Consider the following 23,726-nt stretch of genomic DNA (forward strand, 5'->3'; position numbering starts at 1 on the left):
AAAAGAAGTTGGGTTTAGGAAAAATTTGGACATTAACTTCGAACATTTAGCTGATGACGTAAAACAATATTGCGGCAATCGTGCGCCAGAATTGCCCCTTACGTCAGCAGTATGACGTCATCACATTACGTCAGCTCGCGCAATTTGATAGTGGCGTGCTGCTATCACCGGTGAAACAGGGCCCTGTAAACAGCCCTCAGGAAATGGGAATCAAACCCAGCCTGGATGACTGTCAACTGAAACCTGGGCCCTGTTTCACCGGTGATAGCAGCAAGCTACTATCAAATTGCGCGAGCTGACGTAATGTGATGACGTCATACTGCTGACGTAAGGGGCAATTCTGGCGCACGATTGCCGCAATATTGTTTTACGTCATCAGCTAAATGTTCGAAGTTAAAGGGACCCTCCCACCTTAACATTAGTTTTGAGTTGAGATAGCCAAGTTTGCGGCCAGGCTCAGAAACCACCATTTATCCTGGTCGCAACCCCCGCAGCTTTATGGTGTTCAAGAAATTTCTTCCCTTTACTTGCAGGGTGGGACCAGCGTGGTCCCTATCTCTTAACCATTACGGGAATCTGATGACGTCATCAGGCTTTCGAACGTCCGTTAAATGTTTGACTAAAACGTTTTGTAGCACGCGGTGGTATATGCTGCTTTGCGCGCAACAAATGCCGCACTTTCAAATAAAGTCGCTAGGAACAGCGGAGATCCCAAAAAGTAAACAAAAGTAAAAGTCTAATATCTTGAAAACCGGTGAATATTTTTCGATGAAATTTGGTAGATATTCGTTTTTGCTCTTTCTGAACCGAGCGACATCACTTTCATGCCAATTCATTAACTTTTATGAAGGTGGGAGGGTCCCTTTAATGTCCAAATTTTTCCTAAACCCAACTTCTTTTAAATACATCATATTGAAAAAATATATATCAAAAATATATATACTATCATGACTGCGTAAACTCTTACTTTTAGGCTCATACGTCACTTAATGCCGCCGCCAAGGTCGCGGCAATCGTGCGCCGGAACTACCCATTACGACAACAGTATGGCGTCACGACATGACGTCAGCTCGCGAAACGTGATAGCAGCTTGCTGCTATCACCGGTGAAACAGGGCCCTGAGGCACGGTCGTCAAGTTAGATGTAAGTGAATCCTAATCTATAATCTAAGATTCGGAATCAGGTGAGCCCCTACGATTTGGACCAAACTTGGTCAGTGGATAGTACGTAACGTCCTGATTACGATGCACCCAAAATCTAAGCTCGGCCCGCCATATTTACGAAGTTACGGATGTTTGAATTTCAAGGTCATTCGGGAGAGCCCCCACGATTTCCGTCAATATTTGTGTACGGACACTCTAGATGCTCCTCATTACGAATATCACAAAATTTAAGCTCGGCCCACCATATTTACGAAGTTACGGAGGATTGAATTTCAAGGTCATTTGGGTGAGCCCCTGCGATTTCCGTCAAAATTGGTATACGGACATATTACATCCTCCTCATTACAAATATCATAAAAGTTAAGCTCGGCCCGCCATATTTTTCAAGTTACGGAGTCACAAAGTTACGGAATTTCAAGGTCATTCGGAGAGCCCCTCCGATTTTCGTCAAAATTTGTATGCGGACACATTACATGCTCCTCATTACGAATATCGTAAAAGCTAAGCTCGGCCCGCACTATTTCAAAAGTTAGAGCTGTTTGAATTTCAGTGAGTTTCAAACGTCAGTAACTTTTGAAATAGTGCGGGCCGAGCTTAGCTTTTACGATATTCGTAATGAGGAGCATGTAATGTGTCCGCATACAAATTTTGACGAAAATCGGAGGGGCTCTCCGAATGACCTTGAAATTCCGTAACTTTGTGACTCCGTAACTTGAAAAATATGGCGGGCCGAGCTTAACTTTTATAATATTTGTAATGAGGAGGATGTAATATGTCCGTATACCAATTTTGACGGAAATCGCAGGGGCTCACCCAAATGACCTTGAAATTCAAACCTCCGTAACTTCGTAAATATGGCGGGCCGAGCTTAAATTTTGTGATATTCGTAATGGGGAGCATCTAGAGTGTCCGTACACAAATTTTGACGGAAATCGCAGGGGCTCTCCCGAATGACCTTGAAATTCAAACATCCGTAACTTCGTAAATATGGCGGGCCGAGCTTAGATTTTGGGTGCATCGTAATCAGGACGTTACGTACTATCCACTGACCAAGTTTGGTCCAAATCGTAGGGGCTCACCTGATTCCGAATCTTAGATTATAGATTAGGATTCACTTACATCTAACTTGACGACCGTCCCTGAGGCAAGCATCTTGCACCCAGGCTGAGGCCAACATATCCTCGAAAATATTGCTTGTGAAACACTGATGTTCTTTTACGCCAAAATTATTACCAAATAACATCAAAACTATCATTAACCCGCGCACCGACGGGGGGGGCGGATATCCGCCCCCCCCCTGAGGTTTTTCGCGGATAGCGGGAAAACCGCGGCGCGTAGCGCCGCGAAATTTGGTATGACTATTCTCTCATCAATTTTACACATGGTGTGCAAGTTTGAACCTCCTAACTTTTAAGGTCAGGTCACCAGGTCACTTTGAATGACCCAACCTCAAGTCACTTTTTTGCAACTTTGTCACCGTGCCAGAGCTACAGTAGATGTCGGAGGCCTTTGAAAGTCGCAGGATGTTATTAGGTCATTAGTAGCTACAATTTGTATATCTCGGAATTTTGATGTCGGTGACCTAAGGTCAGGTCAATTTCGCGACCTCCCCATTATAAGTCAATGGGGGAAAAATCAACTCCCTGTTTTTACCACTAAAACGGGTCGGAATGGCCCCATATACCATACATGACTTCACATACGATCAACCTTCACTACCTTGAGGTCTGTTTTGCTGTTGGGCAGCTGTAAGGTCATGTGACGTCATCAAAGGTCACCAAAGGTTTTTTGCCAATAACTCCTTACAGGAACAAGATACAGCCGCGCGGATGGTCTCATTGTGTTCAGCTCGTCAAGACGCATCGAATGATATACATGATGACCTCGAGGTCACGTGACCTGAGGTCAACCTTTGACCTTGACCTTTCGAGGTCAACATATATATCATTCGATGCGGATTGACGAGAGGATCACGATGATGCCCTTAGTTTGTTCCTATCTTGACTACTTCGAAAGTTATTCGAGAAAAACCCTCTCCATATCTAGCGCCGCCATTTTGACTTTTTCGACCCCTGTGACGTCATCTTTGACCTGACCTGAAAATGACCTTAGTAAAAATTGTAGACCTTGTCCGTGCGTATTCGATGCCGTTTACCGCTTGTCGCTATCTTGCTTCGTTCTCGAGATCTCAGGGGGGGGGCGGTCATCCGCCCCCCCCCCGTCGGTACTAAGTTGGCGCAGACCCCCGTCGGTGCGCGGGTTAATAAGTATCAACAAATTACGCACAAAATCTCGGTAGGTGACCTTCGTGTTTCCGACCGAACTTGCAGAAGTAATTCGGAAAAATAAATGCTGAAAAATGTGTACCTTAATTTCGTGGAAATTCGATTCAAATCGTTACCTATGCCCCTGATCGTCCCTGGCCGCTGGCTTTGCTTTCACGGCACGGCGTGTGCCGCTTGTTATTTTTTTGCGCCATATCTCGACATTTAATAGCGCATCTGTGACATAGATCGCAGCTCACAGTCACAAAATTATTATAGTAGCTTATTTCAATGCTCGGGGTTACATGAGCAGGGTTAATACGCATTACAAACGGACTACAATGGTGAGTAGGGTGCATCAAACGCCCCGATGTCTTCAAATCGATCTGTCTGTTGATTCAATTTGTTCCACTAGTAGCACAATGACGCTGTGCAAAATTAAAATTATATCGGATGCCATCTAGGGGGTCCGCATCAGCTATGAACATGCTTCATCACTTAACCTTCCCCGATGGAGGGGGTTGGGTCGACCACTGCTGTTTTTGTCGCGATCGGTCGAAACACGTCCGGTTAGGGAACTTTAATTCGGCTTAGCTGACCTTTGATACTTAAGCCTGAACATTTGGCATTTGCTGCATTTTGATATCAGGTCAGGTCAGTGACCTATGACGTCATATGCGAACCTCTCGATGGTCTAAAAATGCTGTATAGATTCCAGACTTGTGCCGGGACCAAAAATCAAGATCCAGGATCCTCAAGGTCCCACGGCAAATTCAATTTTTAGAATCCAAGGTTTCCAAGGTCCAACGGCAAATTCAATTTCTAGAATCCAAGGTTTCCAAGGTCCCACGGCAAATTCAATTTCTAGAATCAAGGTTTCCAAGGTCCCACGGCAAATTCAATTTCTAGAATCCAAGGTTTCCAAGGTCCCACGGCAAATTCAATTTCTAGAATCCAAGGTTTCCAAGGTCCCATAGCAAGTATACTTTGCAGGGTCCACAGTCCCCAAGGTCCCACGACAAGAATGCATTGCAGGATCAACAGTCCCCAAGGTCCCACGACAAGAATGCATTGCAGGATCCACAGTCCCTAGGGTCCCACGACAAGTGTGAATTTCAGGATCCACAGTCCCCAAGGTCCCATGACAAGTACACACTTCAGAGTTCAGGGTCCACAGTCCTCAAGGTCCCACGGCAAGAATACATCTCAGGATCCAAAGTATTCAGGGTCCCACAACAAGAACTTAAACAAACTAACATTCTGATGAGCAGACTTACCTCTAAATATTCTGCCAATGGATGCCCAGCAACATTTAAAGGGGCAGAACCTATGCAAACCTGTGGACTGTGGTGGTTTTATCGTTAACCAACATAGGTCAGTTGGGCAAACTACGGGGAGGTAATCAAGAACTTGATTAATCAAGTTCATGATTATTTTATGCCCATATTTGGTCATGTTTGCAGCCCGTCACGAAAACGGCCGAATCTCGATTCAGGGTCTACGGAGATGCACGAAAATTTTAAGACCGATAGAGAAGAAGTCACTCTACAAGTGTAATCTTTGAATGATTCAAGTTGAAAATCGTGAGGCGGTAGATTGCAACCAAAACGTAATCAACAACTTGATTACGAGGCGTCGTCCCGGGAGTCCGATGATCAACTTCTTGATTACGCAGCCAGCTGGCTAATCATGATCTTGATTTCGCATTCAGCTGGCTAATCACGATTTTGATCGCGCTGATCGTGCTACTGGCGACCGTTGAACAATGCAGCTAATTAAAAGATACAATGGTAATGGTGTATATAATAGACAAAATCAATCAGTTTTGGTGGGATGGAATTTATGTTGCAGTTAATGTTTCTCATGAATGACTTGACCGAGCCTGTTCAAATTTTGTGTGTGGCTGGAAGCGGATTAGCTATAAGCTTTGGACGAATCGGGGATAGGATATATTTGCACACGCGCACCTTATTTCTGTATCTCCGGAACGGCGTCACCGATTGTTTTTCAATTTTGGTGGGTGGCTAGAGACTCAATAGCTGTAAGCTTTAGACGAGTTAGGGATGTGGCACACACATGTGAACTTGTGCACGGGCACACCTCTTCTCGCGCTTGCTCGCTCACATTGCCGAACACGGAGCTGAAAAAAGACCACCCCGAGCAAGAACACCGCTGTCCGCGATAAGCGGCCTGACCATAAGTCAGCTCAAATGATAATCTGCATACGACCGTCGACCACATATATTGGACGAATAGCGTCACAACCCAGAGCCCGTGTAACCAAGCACAGATCAAAGATATATTTCAAGAAATGTGTATTTATAGTCCTGCCAGTGGAAGGCTCAAAGAATTGGCAAACGCTTCCGACACCCCGCAGCGGCATGCTCTACGGGGATCTCACTCCACTTGCTTCACGGTCGCAATGGCCGCCGCTGATGGCGGCACATCGGCCTTCACCCCACCAAACACTTTGGTTCTCAGAAACCAATTCAGATTGACCATGTCTTTAGGAGTTTTGATGTTAAAAATCCAAAAGGTGGCCTGCCACAGCAGGAATGCTTGGTCTGGTGGCGCCGATACCACCTCCTGGGCCTCGACGAATACCGCGTCTTCCCCGCCCAGCTCTCCATTCACGATTATGGGATGGAAAGTTTTGCGGGCCTCCGTTGGCTTCCGTCGTCTCTTGGAGAATGCGATGCAGGTTCTCCAGCTCATCCCCTGCAAAATGTTCATAACCAAATTATAGGTACACTTAACATTGCGTAGGAGAAAATGGAGGAGAAAGAATAGGAGAGAAGGAGGGAAAGAGTAAAGGAGAGAGAGAGAGAGAGAGAGAGAGAGAGAGAGAGAGAGAGAGAGAGAGAGAGAGAGAGAGAGAGAGAGAGAGAGAGAGAGAGAGAGAGGGAGGGAGGGAGGGAGGGAGGGAGGGAGGGAGGGAGAGAGGGAGGGAGGGAGGGGAGGGGAGGGGAGAGAGGAGAGGAGACACGAGGAGAGGAGAGGAGAGGAGAGGGGAGGGAGTGAGGAAGGAAGCAAGGAAAGATGGAAGGAAGAAATGATGGAGGAGAGGTAGGCGGATGTAACAAGGCAAACAAGACAAGACATGGACCTGATGAGTTGGCGCAGGGCACTGATAGGTACTACATTTTGGCACATGATGTGAAAATAATGTACAATGCCTCAGACTCAGCAGTTTGGAAAATGTAGGTACAAATTACACATGCATTAGTGAAGAAGTTTCTGCATTTAGATTAGAATAAATTGTTTTGAAAACATTAGACAATGCCTGTATCTTGAAAAAGGATTAGATTGGGCTGTGTCAGGACAAAACTGGGGATGAGTCATGTGAGCTCGCAAAGTTCTCAAGTTGTGCCAGGCAACTTCATGAGATTACACTAAAGGAGCTCCAGCGAATTATTTTCAGCATGCCCAGCTTGAGTGTGCAAAATGTACACTGGACTGGACCACTGTAGTGTCTGAACGTGATGCAAAAAACTGAACGTGACACACCAGCGACAAAACAAAACACTACAACCATCTATTGCAAAAACAATTCATACATACCTGCAGCTGTGTGTCCCTGCATCCTGGCCTGCTGTCTTGCATGAGCGATGCACATAATACAAATGTAGCTGTACTTAGTCCGCTTAATTCCAAAGAAATTCATCATATCATTTTTTGATTGAGCGTTCCTCAACGTGAGACCATAGGTACCATTATCACGAGCTTCCTGAACAATACTGTGGTGACGGCGACGCCCACTGCTACAGCGAGGAGGTGGTGCTTTGATGAGCTGTGGAAAAACAGACACATTTGCAGTCACCACTTCTATTATTGTTCTATGAATCCATGACAAAGCCACTTAGAATGCAAGTATGAATAACCTAGCATAAGCCCAAATTTAACTTTTCATTAAAAACTAGAAGATATATCCTATTGGTCCCTGCTTGCACAGACAATTGACTGAATAAATGATATGGCCACACTGCAAACTTTCGCACAACCTGCCAGGCCATAACATTTCTAGCTACTGTGGGCAGTTAAATGTGCCTCTCTAATCAACAATTGCCCCAAACAACAAAATAGGCCTATTATTTACTTTAAAATAAACTATAACCCTGTAAATAGCAATACATTTCGTAAATAATTAAAATATTATACCGCGGAAAGCATGCGCCATGATAGCCTACAAAATCATCATAAATTCTATCGCGATATTTCAACATTTATACCGACGCACATGAAGGTTGAGGCTATTCAAATTTACAAACATGATCTAAATTATTTAAAAAATGCTAATTTTACCTATAAGAACCAAATTACCAATAATTCGGCGCCAATTTCCGGCCTCACCCACACACCGACAACACGACAAATGGCGGCGTGCTAATAGGCGACGGTGCCTTTTCGAAGAAATCTTTATTACGACCAATTTAAGACGTGTGTAAAATGAATGTTCAATGATTTATTTTTAAATTAGAAACGTAAAAATGTGGATAAAAGAATAATATCCGCCTAAAAAGGGCTTTAAAAAATATCACTTTTCTGAAAAAGTTAGGCTAGCAGTTTATCTTTCGCCATATGAGCTAAAGTACATATCCCACTGCTACCGGTCCATATCATTTCGGGAGAATAGAATATTGCGTTTCACCTGGTAAAAAATCGTGTCGATATGGACATTATAACAATCGAGACGAAACACTTGAATAGTTCGGTGCACGAAAAGTAATCAAAATCTTGATTACAACTCCTTATATGGTCATGCCACGCCCCATTTTCATGACGTCATAATCATGAACTTGATTAATCAAGTTCGTGATTACCTCCCCGTAGTTTGCCCAACTGAGGTAGGGGGAGCTTCAACACAAGTTAAAAATGAATCATAATATCAATCTCTCCTTCTTTAACCTGACAAATTCGTAAAAAATATAGGTAGGTAATAGGTACCTTGCAATTTGTATTGTCATGTCCCTTTCAATTCAATCTTACCTTATCAGTAGGAATATAGGATAGCACCTTACAGTTATTGAAGACAGACATTCAAGTATTCTTTCAGGCAATATAAAAAACCAGAAATAAAACCTACAGGCTTCATAGAAATGGAAAAGTTGAATTGGATAGGTATATGCTTTCGATTTTCTGCACATTCAGTTACATAGTACCTAGGATAAAAAGTAAAATATGTTCTAAGTCTTGTTTGCGCGAGCGCTCACAGAAAAACTGATCGACTAAGCCAATAGAATTAGAGTATCAGCGAGCGCAAGCCGCAAACCTTACTTACTGTTCATTCACATTAGATTGAAGGCTCTGAACAAAATTCCATCTGACAATTTTTTCGTCAGCCGGTTATTCGTCGGCAGATATTCGTCTGACTTTTTCGTCTTGCATTTTTCGTCTGTTCGAATTAATTTGGTGCATTTTTCGTCTGAGTATTTTTCTGTCCGGCATTTTTTCGTCTGGACGAGGCGGAAAATGTTCTTATGAAAATAATGCGCGGACTTAAAAATGCACAGACGAACAAATGCATAGACGAAAGTCTGCGGACGAAAATCTGCAGACGAAAAATTGTCCGACGAAAACCTGCTAAACGAAAAAGTTGAACTGTCATGGAATGATTGTCCGGGCGATGCACGTGGCATTGCCGCTACCTGACCGCTTGGAACAGCGTGAGAGTTCCGGTTAGCACCTTGGTCCACTGGATGTGGTGCTTAACCCAAACCAACCAACCAACCATGGAATGATTGCTTATATTGCTCCAAATGGTGATTTGATGAATTGCAAAACAAATAAGTTTGACACTTACTTGGTCAGTGGGTAGCTTCCAAGTAGCTTCAAGCCCGGCATATCACAACCCAGAAAATATGTGAGGTGAGATTAGAAAAGAACTTTCCAAACCACCACTGTCCACTGTTTGACAGTTTCATAATCCATAACGTTGATAATGTAAAAAGCTACCAGGTCTCTTGTTCCAGTTCTGCCTCACAACCATGGCAATGATTTTGCTCTATATATGTCTACACAGTCTGGTTCGTTTTCTCTTCGTGTAGCTATCTAGCCCCTTGCAGCTGGTCGCTCAACCATAGATATTTATTGAAGTGCTTACAGACAAAACCTAGTGCAGGGTCCTTAGTGGCCCATGTGCAACATAAACCTCATGGTCCAGCTTCCAGGATTCTTGAGGTCCCTCAACAAAATGGTGGTGTAGGTCCAGACCGTTCTCCTAAGATCCCATGACAAATAATAAAACTGGTACTGAAGGTCTGCATTCTGCAGGGTCTTGCAGCATACCAAAGTTTTGAGGTCCTAACCCCTGGGTTTCCATGGTTTTACGGCATATGAAATGTTGAGGTCCTGGGTTTCTAAGGTCTCATGTCACATGAAATGCTGATGTCCTGGGATTCCAAGGTCTCACGGCATATGCAAATGTTGAGGTCCTGGGATTCCAAGGTCTCGCGACATATGCAAATGTTGAGGTCCTGGGATTCCAAGGTCTCGCGGCATATGGATGTTTTAAGGTCCTGGGATTCCAAGGTCTCGCGGCATATGGATGTTTTAAGGTCCTGGGTTTCCAAGGTCTCGCGACAAAAATGACAATGCAAGGTCCAGGATCCATCAAGGTCCCAGACCTTGGACTCTGCGAACCCTGGATCTCGGATCTTTTTGGGACCTTGGCACATGTCTGATAGATTCGCAGCGCTCTCAGAGTCGGGGCATCTTTCGCAGGGAGACGAAACTTAGGAAATCACAAGCTTTCAAATTTTTACAGCTTTTTCCTCTGATTTTCTTTTCCGTTAAGGTCGCCTGAGGTCAGGTCAGTCACGTGACACCTCCATTATGCCCCATAGGTAGTGATACAGAAACTGCTCACTGAGCAGTTTCTGTATTGTTTTTTCTGTATCTGTTTTGGCGCTAACTGGGCAGTGCTCAGTTAGCGCCAAATATGATCCAAATATGTTTCAGGAATTGAAATTTATTTTTGTGCCCCGTTTTCGTGGACTGATGCCTGGTCTGTATTCAACTTGTGCCCTATATGACGTCCTTTGACATCACTAAGAGTATTTGAGATCATCGCGATTTTTCCTCAATAAGCCCAAATTAAGCGCGAAAATAATAACTATAGATAGTTTCAGCTTAGCCAACTGATACGCATTACCTATATTTAGGAAGTAGGGCTTTTGCTGGGAGGGAAGTCTGGAACAAATCGCTTCGTTAAGTTCCAATGATTAACTTGGGTTTTCTTGGGTTAGAGCGGTCCCTGCTTATCTTATGGTTTTGTGATTCAACGACATGACTTCGATACTTCGACTCTGGGCTCGCAGAAGACGCACACGATGATGAGCTCGCCGATATGAAGCCTGAAATTCCTAGTCGACCATGGCAGCGTCAAAACCAAATGAAGTTACTTTGTCACGCATGCAGCCCTGACAAAACCGGTTTGAGACGAACTCCTGTTGAGGTAAATGTTAACACCGCTATTATTGGTTTAGAGTGACTCGTGAGTATCTTTTTAGCAATCCGTGAATAATGCTCATGTAATTTGATAGCACGTCTTCGACGACAACAAGAGTAAGCCGCTCTTCCCGTCGGTAATTGTTCGGCGACCTCATGATGGACCAAGTCCCTGTGGAGCATCCCAAGTCTGGACTCTCATCCCTCGCAGACAGCTGTATCCGACGTTGTCAACGACCTTGCGGTTTCAGTAGCGACGTCCGAACTTGATATCTTCGTTTTGTTGCCGCCACTTGCTCTATTGAATGTTGCCGAGGTTTGGGCGCGGTCTTGCCGGGGTGTGACTGGCGATGATCATTCTGACTCGGTTTTCATATTTACCCCATTGACCCAAAACAATAGGTCACGACCACGTGAGTCGTGAACGAAACCTCCGGAACCTCAGGTGACCGGAATGGAATATCTGAGAGATGCCAGTTGCTACTTTCTGGAGTTTCATCTCCTTGTGAAAGACCCTTCCCGTGCGTCGACGAGTGGAATGTGGATGCAACGCTGAATGGTCGGCGCTATATATGTAGTTGTTGCACCGCGCTATATAGTTGTTGCACCAGATACATGGCCCAGAAAGACGAGAGAGAGCGCAGGCCTTTCAAAAAGCAGACGCACTGACACTGCAGTAGCGTCTGATGATAGGAGCATTGTCTAATGTCTACTCATCTCGTAAGAGTAACTACATTGAAACGTTTGAGCAATGAGCATTGAACACTTACGAAGTAGTTTTGTTGCCTTCGTAACATATTAATCGTAATATTTCGTAATATTTATTCGAAGCCTTCGTAATATTTCGAAGCTGTCGGTGGTGATTTACACCTTCTATGGATAGCTGGCAGGACTCCCACTGGTTGACCTGACCTGACCTGACCAAGCCTAAATGCATAGAGACATCATCTTTGATCAAAGCTGATCTGAAAATCGTAATCAGCACCCCGAAAAAACAACAACAAACTCAATTCACGAAGTTCTACCAGGTCCCGATTTTCCCGACTTTTGGGTCATTGACCTGACCTGGAAGGTCAACCAATGACCTAGGACCGTAGAAATTGATATCATCTGCTTCTTCTCGTTACGGGAAACACGCTAGTTTTTCCGTGAAGCTGTGGCTTAATCAGAGACCGAACAGCAAGAGGGTCCAGCTCCTGTACGTTAGACGCACACAAAACACCAATACGGGCGAGTGTCAAGACTCCTATAGGTGAAATCAGATACATTTCAGATTGATTTGGTGGGCAGTTTTAGGATAGCACTTGCAATGATTAGCGATTCTAAAATATATTTTGACCTAAGAATAATTTTAAATAATTTGTAATTAAGCGCCATTAATGATCAAATTTATGAAATTTCGTTAACTTTAGGGTCGATGCGGACCCCCTAGATGGCTTCAGAAATTCTTGAAATTTGGCATGGTTGATACATTTAGGATACGTAACAAATTAATTTTGGTGACAGGGGGTTCGTAGAAATTTTTCGAAAAAGTGGGGCGTTTGATGCACCCTAATGGTGAGCGAATAGGAAAATCCGTTCCTGATACGCATTTACTTGCTCATGTAACCCCGGTATATGTAAACACCATTGAATCACGTCAGCCACTAGTTCAACGGAGAGAACGATGGCTAGTTGCTACACAATACGATTTATTACTCATTCGTTCTACTATTACTTACCTGATAACACAGCCTTTTTTCTCGATGACGGGCGACAGCTCTCTATATCGTATGCGGCCGCCGATAAGACGGACCAGACTGAGACGCCTCCACTCTTTTCGTCCACGGTATATAGAGAACTTTTTCGTCCTTCGAAGTTCGAAGACGACGACGTATCGGTGTCGAATTTCGATTCTAGCCCTCCCTGTTTTAGCCAGGGGAGCAAGGGTTCAAGCATCTTGGTTGAGGTAAAAAAACGATGCCTAGGCACATCTATCTATTCATTTCTCCATTTACTGTCGCATCACTAAACTCCAAAGCAAGCATTCCCAAGACAGGCAAAATACAGATAGAATTAGAAAGCATCGCAACAGCTATAAATAGCAAAACAGTGATCGTATATTACCGATATTTATTCCACGTCAGATAGTTAGGTACTAAGCGAATTTTCAGGACAAAATTTAGCATAAGAGGCCTAAATGTGTCATGCTTTTTTGCCAAACGTGTTAAATTATTGAATACCTAATAAGCTAAAATTCGGGTTCAGCCCTCTGGCTCAGGCCTTGGGTTCAGCTACAGTCTACCTTTTATATATTTATATACACTGTGAGTCTACCGACCGCGGTGCCATGGCACCGACCGCTGTGTGGTGCAACACACAACTTAGAAGCTTGAAGTTTGGACGATAACACGGTAGGTACCTACGTCTGATTGATATATCACGGCTCTTTTTGCGTCTTGTGGCTGCATGGTTTTTAACCATCCTTCAATGGTTTATACCCTGCCTCGACCCCCTAGCTGAGGTAACTGACTTACTTTACTCACCTACAGACTATGTCTAGCCTGAGTGTGAAATAACGCCTGTTATCTATCACCATCCCATCGCTCATACAGTCGCACATTTTACTGTTCCAACCCATCACAGATACCAGCTCACATTTCACCGTCATAACTCCCATCCCACCGGCCACCCAACATGCGACCACACATCCCATTTCACTTCACAACTCACAGCGCACCGCTACAGGTTTAGCAATTTCATAAAATGTGGAAATGCCCAGTTAGTAGCTAGCAAACACTATAAATACCGGACAAACTCGGCTGGCGCGACTCGGCCGGCGTCACTCGGCGGTGATTGGCTGAGCGGCGCTGACGTCACTGGCCGGCCGGTCGCCGTCCTCCCAGACCAGCCGGCAGCCGAGGCGGGCCGCCAGCGCCTCGGCCACGAGCGGCGCCGCCTCTGCCACGGCCACGGGGCGGCCCAGCTCGGCTGTCAGCGAGGTGACGAACTTGTCGGCGATGCCGCACGGCACGATGTGCCGGAACCAGTCGAGGTCGACGGAGCAGTTGAGCGCCAGGCCGTGCGAGGTCAGCACGCGCTGCGTCAGGTGAATCCCTGTCGGCGACACGGCAGCTCCGTCAGAAGAGCGCCGCACCGCGGACGGCAGGTACACAAAGACGGACGGAAATATAGCACTGCGAGAGCCAATGGGGATAGGAAACAACATCATTGAAAAATGCGATAACACAAAACACTACATTGTAGCAATGAAACTCACCAGTAAAAAAAAAATGGTTCGAATTTTTTCACTGTAGTGTCATCACTAACACATGCGCAAATACGAATATCGAGGACCTCTGTGAGGCTATCGGTATCCCAGGTGAGTACCGTCTCGGTCAGTTCAGTTCAGTACCGTTTCAGGCGAGCACAGTCTCAGTCAGCTACTATGCATTTCAGACCCCATGAGACCCTGTTTTTCGGCGATAATTTCTCCAATTTTTGTCCAATCAGCTTGAAATTTTGGCATACGGTATTTCAGCTCAAGCGCCAATTTTTGTCAATATGGTCTCTTAACAAAATATCAAAATTTAGAGCACTTGTCGTTGGCTCGTAATGTTAATCAGTTTTTGCACCCGGATAGAGGCTCGCTCGCTGCCGCACCGGATTGGATAGGAGCGCTGGCCAATCACGTTACGCCGGGCCCAGCTTAACTCCGCCCACTGGCCGTGACCGCGATGGGTCTATGCCGTTTCAGTCGGCGTCAGCACCGCGGAGAGGTCGCATCAGGACCGCATACTGGTGACAATGGAGCTGGCAAAGTTGTTTCGGGACGAAAGCCCAAAACTATCCGTTCGAAGGCAGTGGTGTTCTCTTCTCCATATTTTGGTATTTTAACGTCGAACCAGCTCAATATTCATAATGATCAGAGGCCAGTTTTATCCAACAGAACAATAGCCGCCTGCCGATTTTTTTTTTTTTTTGCGGAGACTGGTTCAGATACGGACCGTAAAAAGCAAAGCCCTATCTGATTACGTGCCCATAGCGTATGCGGTATGTGAAGCGGTCTTTAGGTGAAAATTTCCGGCAGGCGGCTATTTTTCTGTTGGTAAAACTGGCCTCAGAATCAGAGTAAGATCAATTATAGGACCGAACCGGCCGTAAAAGAAAAGATAGATGAACTCTTGGACTCTGGGCACTTATTTACGCCGGAGTTGCACCTATCTGATCGTCAGGTTGGGTTAGGTCACTATACCCGATTACCTGTGAGATCATACGTAAGCCTCCACGTGACCCAAAAATATTGATATATTTGGCAGCTTCAATAAATGTTTCTGAGGAAGGCGCACAAAGCAAGCAACAAAGTAGAATGAAGACTGATGTCGCGGGCGCGGCCGATTGCCTGGGGCATCACTTCAGCGAGACGACCGTATTCGTGATTCGTAAAGCGGTGCGGGGCGCCGGGTGGAGCAGAAGCGTGATGTGTCGTGTGGTCGAATTGTCCTTTATCGCGGCGTGCACAAAAAGAAATAAGAATGTGGCAGGCGGACGTTGAGCACTATACGGGATCGGGCAGCAGTATACGGGAAAGGTTTCGCAGGAAGAGCTGTCAGGCCTACAGAGCTCTAGAAACATAAAAATGTTCAGACTTAAAAGGTGTAGAATTAAGAAACACATTTTTTTTTGTAATTTGGACGTAGTCTGACCTGATACATAATTTTACGCAACCACTTGAAATCAACAGCGTCTTTTGTGCGTTTTTCACAAGCCCCGAATCTTGTGTGGAATTTTATATTTTTGTGACTGAACAGGAAGTACCTACATTTGTGATGAATACAAAGTCAAGGGCTTCAGCTAGTGCGTTACTTATGCGCGCTTTTTTTTGCTCATTCGATGAAGTTACGGCTGCAACAACTGCACGGCAGCTACTAGTGATGTCAATTTCAGAAAACATATGTCCAATGTCCGTCCAATGTCCAATACTTACGTCGACTTTCCGTCCAAAAATGTCCAAGCCAGCCATTTGTCCAAAGATGTCCGACATCTACGCAATAGTTTACACCCAACACCGTTAATTAATTTGCTTTTAATGTATCGTTACCAGCTCAAAAGTGGTAATCATATCGAAAGCTGAGCTTTCTAATAGCCAATCAATGCTAAACACGATTACTTTATAAAAATGTTGAGGTGTAGCAAGCGATTGTCCAAAGTTGTCCAAAGTCTGCTGTCATTGTCCAACCGAATTCCGAATTGGACATTGGACAAAATCGGAATTCCGAAGATTCAAGTTCCGATTGACACCACTAGCAGCTACGCTCCATGCGAGCCGCCCCGGTGCGGCAGCCACCGCCGCCCGCTCCACGCAGCCGACTGACCGGCCAAGGTCACCGCCCCGTCCGCCGGGAGGGCGGAGCTTAATGGTCACGTGTTTGTGACGTCATGCGTACGCACGGATAGCCTCTACTCCACTGACGGATTTACGGAGCCGATTTTAACATTACGAGGCAACGACAAGTACCCTTAGATTTAATATTTTGTTAAGAGACCATATTGATGAAAATTGGCGCTTGAGCTGAAATGTCCATTGCGAAAATTTGAAGCAAATTGGACAAATATTAAATAAATTATCGCCAAAAAACAGGGTCTCATGGGGTCTGAAATGCATAGTAAGTACCGCCTTAAAGAGGTGAGTACCGCCTCTGTCAGTTCAGTACCGTCTCGGTCAGTTCAGCAGCACCGTATCGGTCAGTTCAGCACCGCATCGGTCAGTTCAGTACCGCTTCAAACAGGTGAGTACCGTATTGGTCAGTTCAGTACCGTCTCGGGTCAGTACCGTCTCGGGTCAGTACCGTATTGGTCAGTTCAGTACCGTCTCGGGTCAGTACCGTCTCGGGTCAGTACCGTATTGGTCAGTCCAGTACCGTCTCGGTCAGCTCAGTACCGTCTCGGTCAGTTCAGTACCGTCTCGGTCAGTTCAGTACCGTATCGGTCAGTTCAGTACCGTCTCGGTCAGTTCAGTACCGTATCGGTCAGTTCAGTACCGTCTCGGGTCAGTACCGTCTCGGTCAGTTCAGTACCGTCTCGGTCAGTTCAGTACCGTCTCGGTCAGTTCAGTACCGTCTCGGTCAGTTCAGTACCGTCTCGGTCAGTTCAGTACCGTCTCGGTCAGTTCAGTACTGTCTCGGTCAGTTCAGTACCGCATTGGTCAGTTCAGTACCGTCTCGGTCAGTTCAGTACCGTATCGATCAGTTCAATACCGTCTCGGTCAGTTCAGTAATCAGTACCGTCTCGGTCAGTTCAGTACCGTCTCGGTCAGTTCAGTACCGTCTCGGTCAGTTCAGTACCGTCTCGGTCAGTTCAGTACCGTCTCGGTCAGTTCAGTACCGTCTCGGTCAGTTCAGTACCGTCTCGGCCAGGTCACAGGTGGGCACTGGGCACCCTCTGAGCCCCGTCACATCACTTACCGAGCGCGCAGACCTTGTTGTCGCCCACCCAGACGCCCGTGTGTGGAGAGGTGGCCGCCGACACACCGAGCTGACCGCAGACGTCGATGATGGCCTGCTCCAGGAGGCAGACGTACCTAGAGACAGAGAGGGCAGCCGACACCACTCAGAGATCAGAGACACAGCGCGGGCTGCAGCGAGCCAACGGCCCCACTACGGATATATCGGCCGGACTATGTTCACACGCGATTTTAACACATGATGGATGAATAGTTTCCCTGCATCTTTCACATTCACGCACCAGCAGTACGACATCCAGCCGACCCCTACACGTGTGCCGCATTTACTATTTCGCTTTCTCACTTTGTGAGGCCGGTAGCACTAATTTTCCACGTTCCCTTATTTCACCTTTTGCAGTCAGAGACGCCCTGTCTGCTGAGTATCGTCCTTACCCGCTGGGGCTGGGACGCCCTGTCTGCCGTGTATCGTCCTTACCCGCTGGGACTGGGACGCCCTGTCTGCTGTGTGTGATTGTCTCACCTCCTGGGGCCAGGCACGCCCAGCTGTCGCAGGTTCAGCATCGGGTAGGCGACCAGCTGGCCGGGCCCGTGGAAGGTGATGAGGCCGCCGCGGCCGGTGCGCTCGAACTCGGCGCCGAGCCGGCGCAGGCGCGCCTCCTCTGCGGCCGTGTCGGCGCCCTGCTGCCGCCGGCCCACCGTGTACACGGGCCTGTGCTCCAGCAGCAGCAGCTCGTGAGGCGCCGGCCCGCCCGCCGCCAGCGCCGCCTGGTGGGCCGACAGTGCTGCCCTCTGGGCGGCCAGGCCGGCCGAGTAGCTGACCAGACCCAGGTGGCGCACACGCACCAGCCGGCTCATCGTGCGGTGGAAGAGTCTTTAATGTGGCAAAGGGAGTAGGCCAGATGATAAACCGTCAGCTCGTGATGCTAACTCAGCCCTCCTCAGAGTCCTGTCTTATCAGCAGTCCAAACCGTGCTGCTGTATCCTGTAAGCCGCTAAACCGCTCAGCTTGCAGACGCTGGTCACTGGTCGTCGCTGCGGAACTGGCCCATTTGCGACACGTGCGGATCCTGGAGCATCTGCAGCTTGCGGCGGCCCTGTCGCAGCAGGAACTCGATACGCATCACCTCGAGGCGCGGCACGTCGGCGTTGCGGCGGAACTCTGCGCGGACGGCGGCGGCGGCGCCCGGTTTATGAGCGGCGGCGCGCAGGCACTGTCGGTACAGCGCGAGCACGGAGCGCTGCAGCTCACTGTGGCGACCCATGGCCCATGGCCGGCGGATCTGCAACGGCCAGATGGCGGACGGTCACCGCACAGCGCCGGGCCGGGACGGCAGGCGGTCAGCACCTCAGCACCGGGGCGGGACGGTGACCGGTCACCGCACAGCGCCGGGGCGGCAGGCGGTCAGCACCTCAGCACCGGGGCGGGACGGTGACCGGTCACCGCACAGCGCCGGGGCGGCAGGCGGTCAGCACCTCAGCACCGGGGCGGGACGGTGACCGGTCGCCGCACAGCGCCGGGCTGGGTGGGTGCCGCAGCTGGCGGGAACAGCCAATCACGGACGGACAAAGGTGGTAAGAGCCGACAAATGAAAGCAACTCTGTTTGGGAAAACTGCGAAAACGGCCCTGATATGCATGCATGGTGCCTAGCACCTTTGCTTTTACAAACATCATGATGCATCTTTTCGAACACGTGAAGATTCCAAGCCCCATGTCAGGTCACCAGGGCATTTGCAATGACTAAACTAGTGATGTCAGTTACGGAAAATCGGAATACCGATACCAAACCAAATACCAACCAAAACCACGGGAAATCCCGAAACCAAACCAACTTGGGAAACTGAGGGTAATACCAACTTTTTACCGATTTATTAGCCTCTTATACATTAGTGAGGGCTTATGATACCAACAAATTACCAAACACATTACGATTGAAATACCAAATACCAAGTTAGTATCGGTTTGGTATCGGTATACCAAAAAGTTGGCATCCGATTGACATCTCTAGACTAAACCCACGGAGAAGCACATGTTCGCCCCAGACTAATTAGACTAACATGACTCATCTAATATTTATCTAGTTTTCATATCCGTGGCTTGAGGTCGCATCACTTAAATACATTTTTCATCAGACATAAGGCAATACGTAAGAGAATGTGTATAAAATTGCACCTCTTTCGGTAAAAACATTTTAAACTTTAAAACATCAATAACTTTTCTATCAAATGTTTGACAGAATTATTGCACCAGTTACCCCACCTTACATTTACAATGCCATGCTAAGTCACGAGAAGGACGCCAGAAGTTTTTCGACAAGAACGTTTGATGAATGGCATGCTAGAGCAATGCAAAAGTTTACTTTGAATGTGCTCAGCTTATCAACAGGGGATGAAAAAACACCCCATCTCGTAGTGTGACGATCGGACTCCCAACCGGCGCAGCGTAGGGAACGGTAGGCGTAGCCGTAGCGCTATCAAACTTGGCGAAATAGTAGTAAGCTCCCAAGTCTTCACTCATTATATCTCGGTATCTTCGACATTGGCAGTTGAACGTATCACAGGTAGATGGCGATCGGTGACGCGGTTCTCCTGGATCTAGCGTGGGTCTTCCTTCGCCACAGTCGTCAGTTGCCAAGTGAACTGAATAACTACGCAGGTCAAGCAACGTGCAAGCTAGCTACACAGGAATTAGGTTAAACATAAGCTACCCTGGTTGCCTAGCGTGAACCGTTCTTGATGCATCGTATTACACTATAGGGCCATATTTCATTCGTTAAAATGGCGGATTTAATCCCAGACTTAAACGCTCGATCCACACAGATATACTGTATTAAAAAGTCGCATTACGTTGACACCGCTAACAGACTTCGAGGGACCCTATTCACGCATTTGACTTCTTGACGACGTGCGAGAGGTCGTACTTGCCGCGGATGCACTTGATTTTGACGCCGGGAACGTCCCGGAGCCGGCCGACGCGCACCAGGACGATGTTGTGCTCCTGCAGGTTGTGGCCCTCGCCCGGGATGTAGGCGATCATCTCCTTGCCGTTGCTGAGTCGCACCAGGCAGCAGCGCCGGTTCGCAGAGTTGGGCTTCTTGGGCTTCTTGATGAGCGTCTTGAGTACGACGCCCTTCATCTGCGGGTTGCCGTCCAGCGGCCGTTTCTTGATGCGCCGCTTGGGGTTCTGCAGGCGCCGGTGCAGGGTCTCCAGCGAGATGGCGCGGCAGCCGGCGGCGGCGGCGCTCAGCGGCGTCAGAGGGGCCTGCTGCAGCGCCGGCGCCCGCCGCAGCAGCGGGCACGGCGCGGTGGAGAGCATCCGCTGCACGCCGCTCGCCGGGCACCCAGAGAGCGCCGGCCGGACCGCGGCCGTCAGTCGAGCCAGCAGCGAGATCATCCCTGCAACACGGCCACAGGAGAGCGGTCAGCGCCCGCGCCCCCCGCCTGCCGGTGTCTTGCCGCTCATGACTTCAGTGTCTGCAGGCACTTTGCAACTATGCAACTTCGAGCGCAGGGCCACGTAGAGAAGACGTGCAATAGTATGTAAGCACAGCATGCCGGCTGCGACTCCTGCCCAATGGCCAATGTCCGACAACGGGACAGCTTGCAATCCATTATATCTATTACTATCGGCTTGATTTATTTGTTGACGCATCGGCCCTCCATCTATTTATTCTTTATCATGAGAATGGTTCCCAAAAATCATAACTCTTACAGCAAATGTTAGTTCATACATAGTTTACCCAAATAGCTGGGTGGGTGGAAATTGCTGAAAGAAACAATGAACAGAGAATGTTGCATGCTATATTTTCAACTAGGTACATTTATGTACCTTTAACCCTCGCCCGTATTGGTGTTTTTCCAGCCGCGAACGTATGCGGAGGGGTCCGTTGGACCCCCCCCCCCTTGCCGTTTCGCCCCTGATCGAGCTAGAGCTTCGCGGAAAAAACGAGCGTGTTGCCCGTGACGAGAGAAAGCCGATGATATCCAATTTTAGGGTCCTAGGTCATTGGTTGACCTTGCAGGTCAGGTCAATGACCCAAAAGTCGGGAAAATCGGGACCTGTTAGAACGTCGTAAAGCGTGGCTTCTATGAGGTTTTTCGGGGTGCTGATCACGAATATCATGTTAGTTTTGATCACAGATGATCTTTTCATGCATTTAGTCCAGTTTAGATCAGGTCAGGTCAGGTCAACCAGTAGGGGTCCTGCCGGGTATTCCTAGTAGGTGTCAACCGCCTCCGACAGTTTCGTAACATGTTACGAAGGGACCAAAACTACTTCTTTAATGTTCATATGGTTGCTAAATTCGAATTCAGCTCCAAAAACTGGTCTGGAAACATGTAAAACTCGAAAAAGTGAACCGAGGTCATCAAAGGTCAATGACCTGACCTGACCTTCAGGTGACCTTGACAACCACCCTAATGCATGGGGGCAACATCATATCACATGTTTGAACGCTTGAAACCACGAAAAGACTGCAAACGCGCGGCTAATGCGAGCCGACATACGCCGAATCGCGATTACGACCAAACATGGTCTCGAAAAGTAGGTCATAGGTCAAAGGTCATTTGGGTCAAGGTCATGAAATGTTCAGGGTAGGTCAAGGTGTATAATTGATAAACGCGAGGGTACTGAAAGTATCGTCGCGATCAGCCGCTTTTTACGCGAGTTATTCGCGAAAAAACTATGGGGGGGGGGGTCCATTCGACCCCCCCCTGTTACCCTGTACGGGCGAGGGTTAAGTAAGAACAGATATTCACTCAAATATACATTCATTCATCTTTCTTTGGTAGATAAATCACTGTTAAAAATATTCATTTGCAATTAGACACAATCATTTTGACAGACAACTAAAAGTAGTAGCATGGTTTTCAGGTAATAAGTTACATGCATCTCCTGTGAGAATGTGCTCAAAATAGCTCTCTTCAAAATGGGATGATGGGACACAACAATGCAGAGACAGAGATGCCACTTAGGTACCTACTGTCTACAATTCTACGTGCCTTGAAGGTTGGACACAATTTAATAACCCCATGTAACATGTGAATCTATATGCTTCCAAACATGGGATTTGATAGATTTATTGATAAGAACAACCATGCCATTTTACCAAAACACATGCTGCAGAATTAAACATTGAAGTTCTTACCTTGTGATGAATGATTCAATCCAAATGGATCGCTGTCAGAATGAAACGTTCCAGAAGTGCCGGAATCTTAGATGATGGTAATTCCGATTTCACATCCAGATCAATACAACATTATGAACTGATACTGAGGTAAATATGGCTGGCTACTGGTTGCTCAGCATTGCTCAGTTTGTATCCCACATTTGCTTGACAGGTCAAAGTAGGGGTAGATGTTAGAACGTGGCTTGCCAAAAATGCAAATGTGTGGTTCAGGTTGGTATTGTTGTCTCAACTGCCCAGGCTCAGCTCAACTGGAGCATCAAATCACGGTACATAGAACTTAGAAGAATATCAAATAAAAGTATACATTGTCAATAAAGATAGGTACCTCGACGGCAGTGAAAAATTACCAAAATCGATTACTGATTGATTAGTAATGTTGATGTACGTAATTGTATCACAGGGCCTTGCGTTCAACCACTGAACTCTATAGATGGCCTTGCACTGAACTCTATCGTTCAACATGCGTAGGTTACGAAACGTCTGCGTCGTAAAAGCACCGCTACCAAATTTTAGAAAGAAGGAAAAGTGCTTCCATATATTTCTTCCGGAGGTGTCAGCAGGAAAAGCCTTTACAATTGACAAACTACTGTGCCTAGTGTTCGTGTGCTTGTTTCCCGACACCCGTGGATTGTGTAACTGGTACACTACATACTGCCTTTATACTACTTATGGTTCCATGATTGCAGAACCTGTGACAACTGAAACGGGACAGCTAACCCAGCTGACGGCAAAAATTGCAAAAACACATCTATTTACCTACCTTCACTATACAATATACATAAAGTAAGAAAAAGTTGCAAACTAACTTCTTTGACCTGACTCCTGACCTGTGCCACGTCATTCGGTACTCGGTAGCCCTGAAAATCGATGAAGCTATGTCCTTTGTCACCTGCTAGATGATCATCGCGGCATTCACTGCTCTCTGCTAAACCCATTTTGCGACATTTCTAAGATAGGGCCCAGGAGCTGAACAGGCAGTACTTATAAGTAGGAACTCAGGCTCCGTCGGGAGTGGGAATGAGTAGAGTGAATCAAGCCAAGGAGCCCCAGCGCCCAGCGGTCAGGGGGGACGAGTTAAATTGGTAGGTGTGAAGGTTTACCAACATCAAACGTCACTAGCATAAAACTTGCAGTTATTTTGGCATACCGTCGTAACATTTGCTTGGGACGCTCATATAGGTACGATGCTAGTTATGTTACAGCACGACATTCTTTCAGAGCTGT

The 23,726-nt window shown here is 47.0% G+C and overlaps 1 protein-coding gene and 1 long non-coding RNA gene across 8 annotated transcripts; both read right to left on the bottom strand.

The window, feature by feature from the left end:
- Positions 1–5,725: 5,725 nt before the first annotated feature.
- On the bottom strand, positions 5,726–8,261 carry LOC122369770. Its single transcript, XR_006254471.1, has 2 exons — positions 6,989–8,261; positions 5,726–6,145 (listed from the first exon to the last, which is right to left on the bottom strand). It is a non-coding gene; the product is annotated as an uncharacterized LOC122369770 (long non-coding RNA).
- A 4,572-nt stretch (positions 8,262–12,833) lies between these two features.
- On the bottom strand, positions 12,834–22,991 carry LOC122369773 (40S ribosomal protein S12, mitochondrial-like). 7 transcript variants are annotated; one of them, XM_043344739.1, is made up of 5 exons: positions 22,963–22,980; positions 22,461–22,645; positions 17,836–18,595; positions 17,317–17,432; positions 12,834–13,969 (listed from the first exon to the last, which is right to left on the bottom strand). In XM_043344739.1, the coding sequence occupies exons 3-5, from the start codon at positions 18,168–18,170 to the stop codon at positions 13,695–13,697; spliced, it is 726 nt and encodes a 241-aa protein (XP_043200674.1). In that variant the 5' UTR covers positions 18,171–18,595; positions 22,461–22,645; positions 22,963–22,980; the 3' UTR covers positions 12,834–13,694. The 7 variants fall into 7 exon arrangements, with proteins under 7 accessions (XP_043200674.1, XP_043200673.1, XP_043200675.1 ...); XM_043344738.1 differs by lacking the exon at positions 22,963–22,980 and adding an exon at positions 22,828–22,917; XM_043344740.1 differs by lacking the exon at positions 22,963–22,980 and adding an exon at positions 22,863–22,881.
- Positions 22,992–23,726: the final 735 nt, after the last annotated feature.

This window comes from Amphibalanus amphitrite, unplaced genomic scaffold (assembly GCF_019059575.1).
Source record: "Amphibalanus amphitrite isolate SeventyFive unplaced genomic scaffold, NRLGWU_Aamphi_draft 001070F_arrow, whole genome shotgun sequence".
Lineage (NCBI taxonomy): Eukaryota > Metazoa > Arthropoda > Thecostraca > Balanomorpha > Balanidae > Amphibalanus > Amphibalanus amphitrite.

Coding starts and splice junctions, on each gene's coding strand:
- LOC122369773 (XM_043344739.1), bottom strand. CDS start 18,170: ATGAGCCGGCTGGTGCGTGTGCGCCACCTGGGTCTGGTCAGCTACTCG. Junction 17,433..17,835: donor GGCGTGCCTGGCCCCAGGAG/GTGAGACAATCA, acceptor CTCTGTCTCTAG/GTACGTCTGCCTCCTGGAGC. Junction 13,970..17,316: donor CAACAAGGTCTGCGCGCTCG/GTAAGTGATGTG, acceptor TGTCGCCGACAG/GGATTCACCTGACGCAGCGC.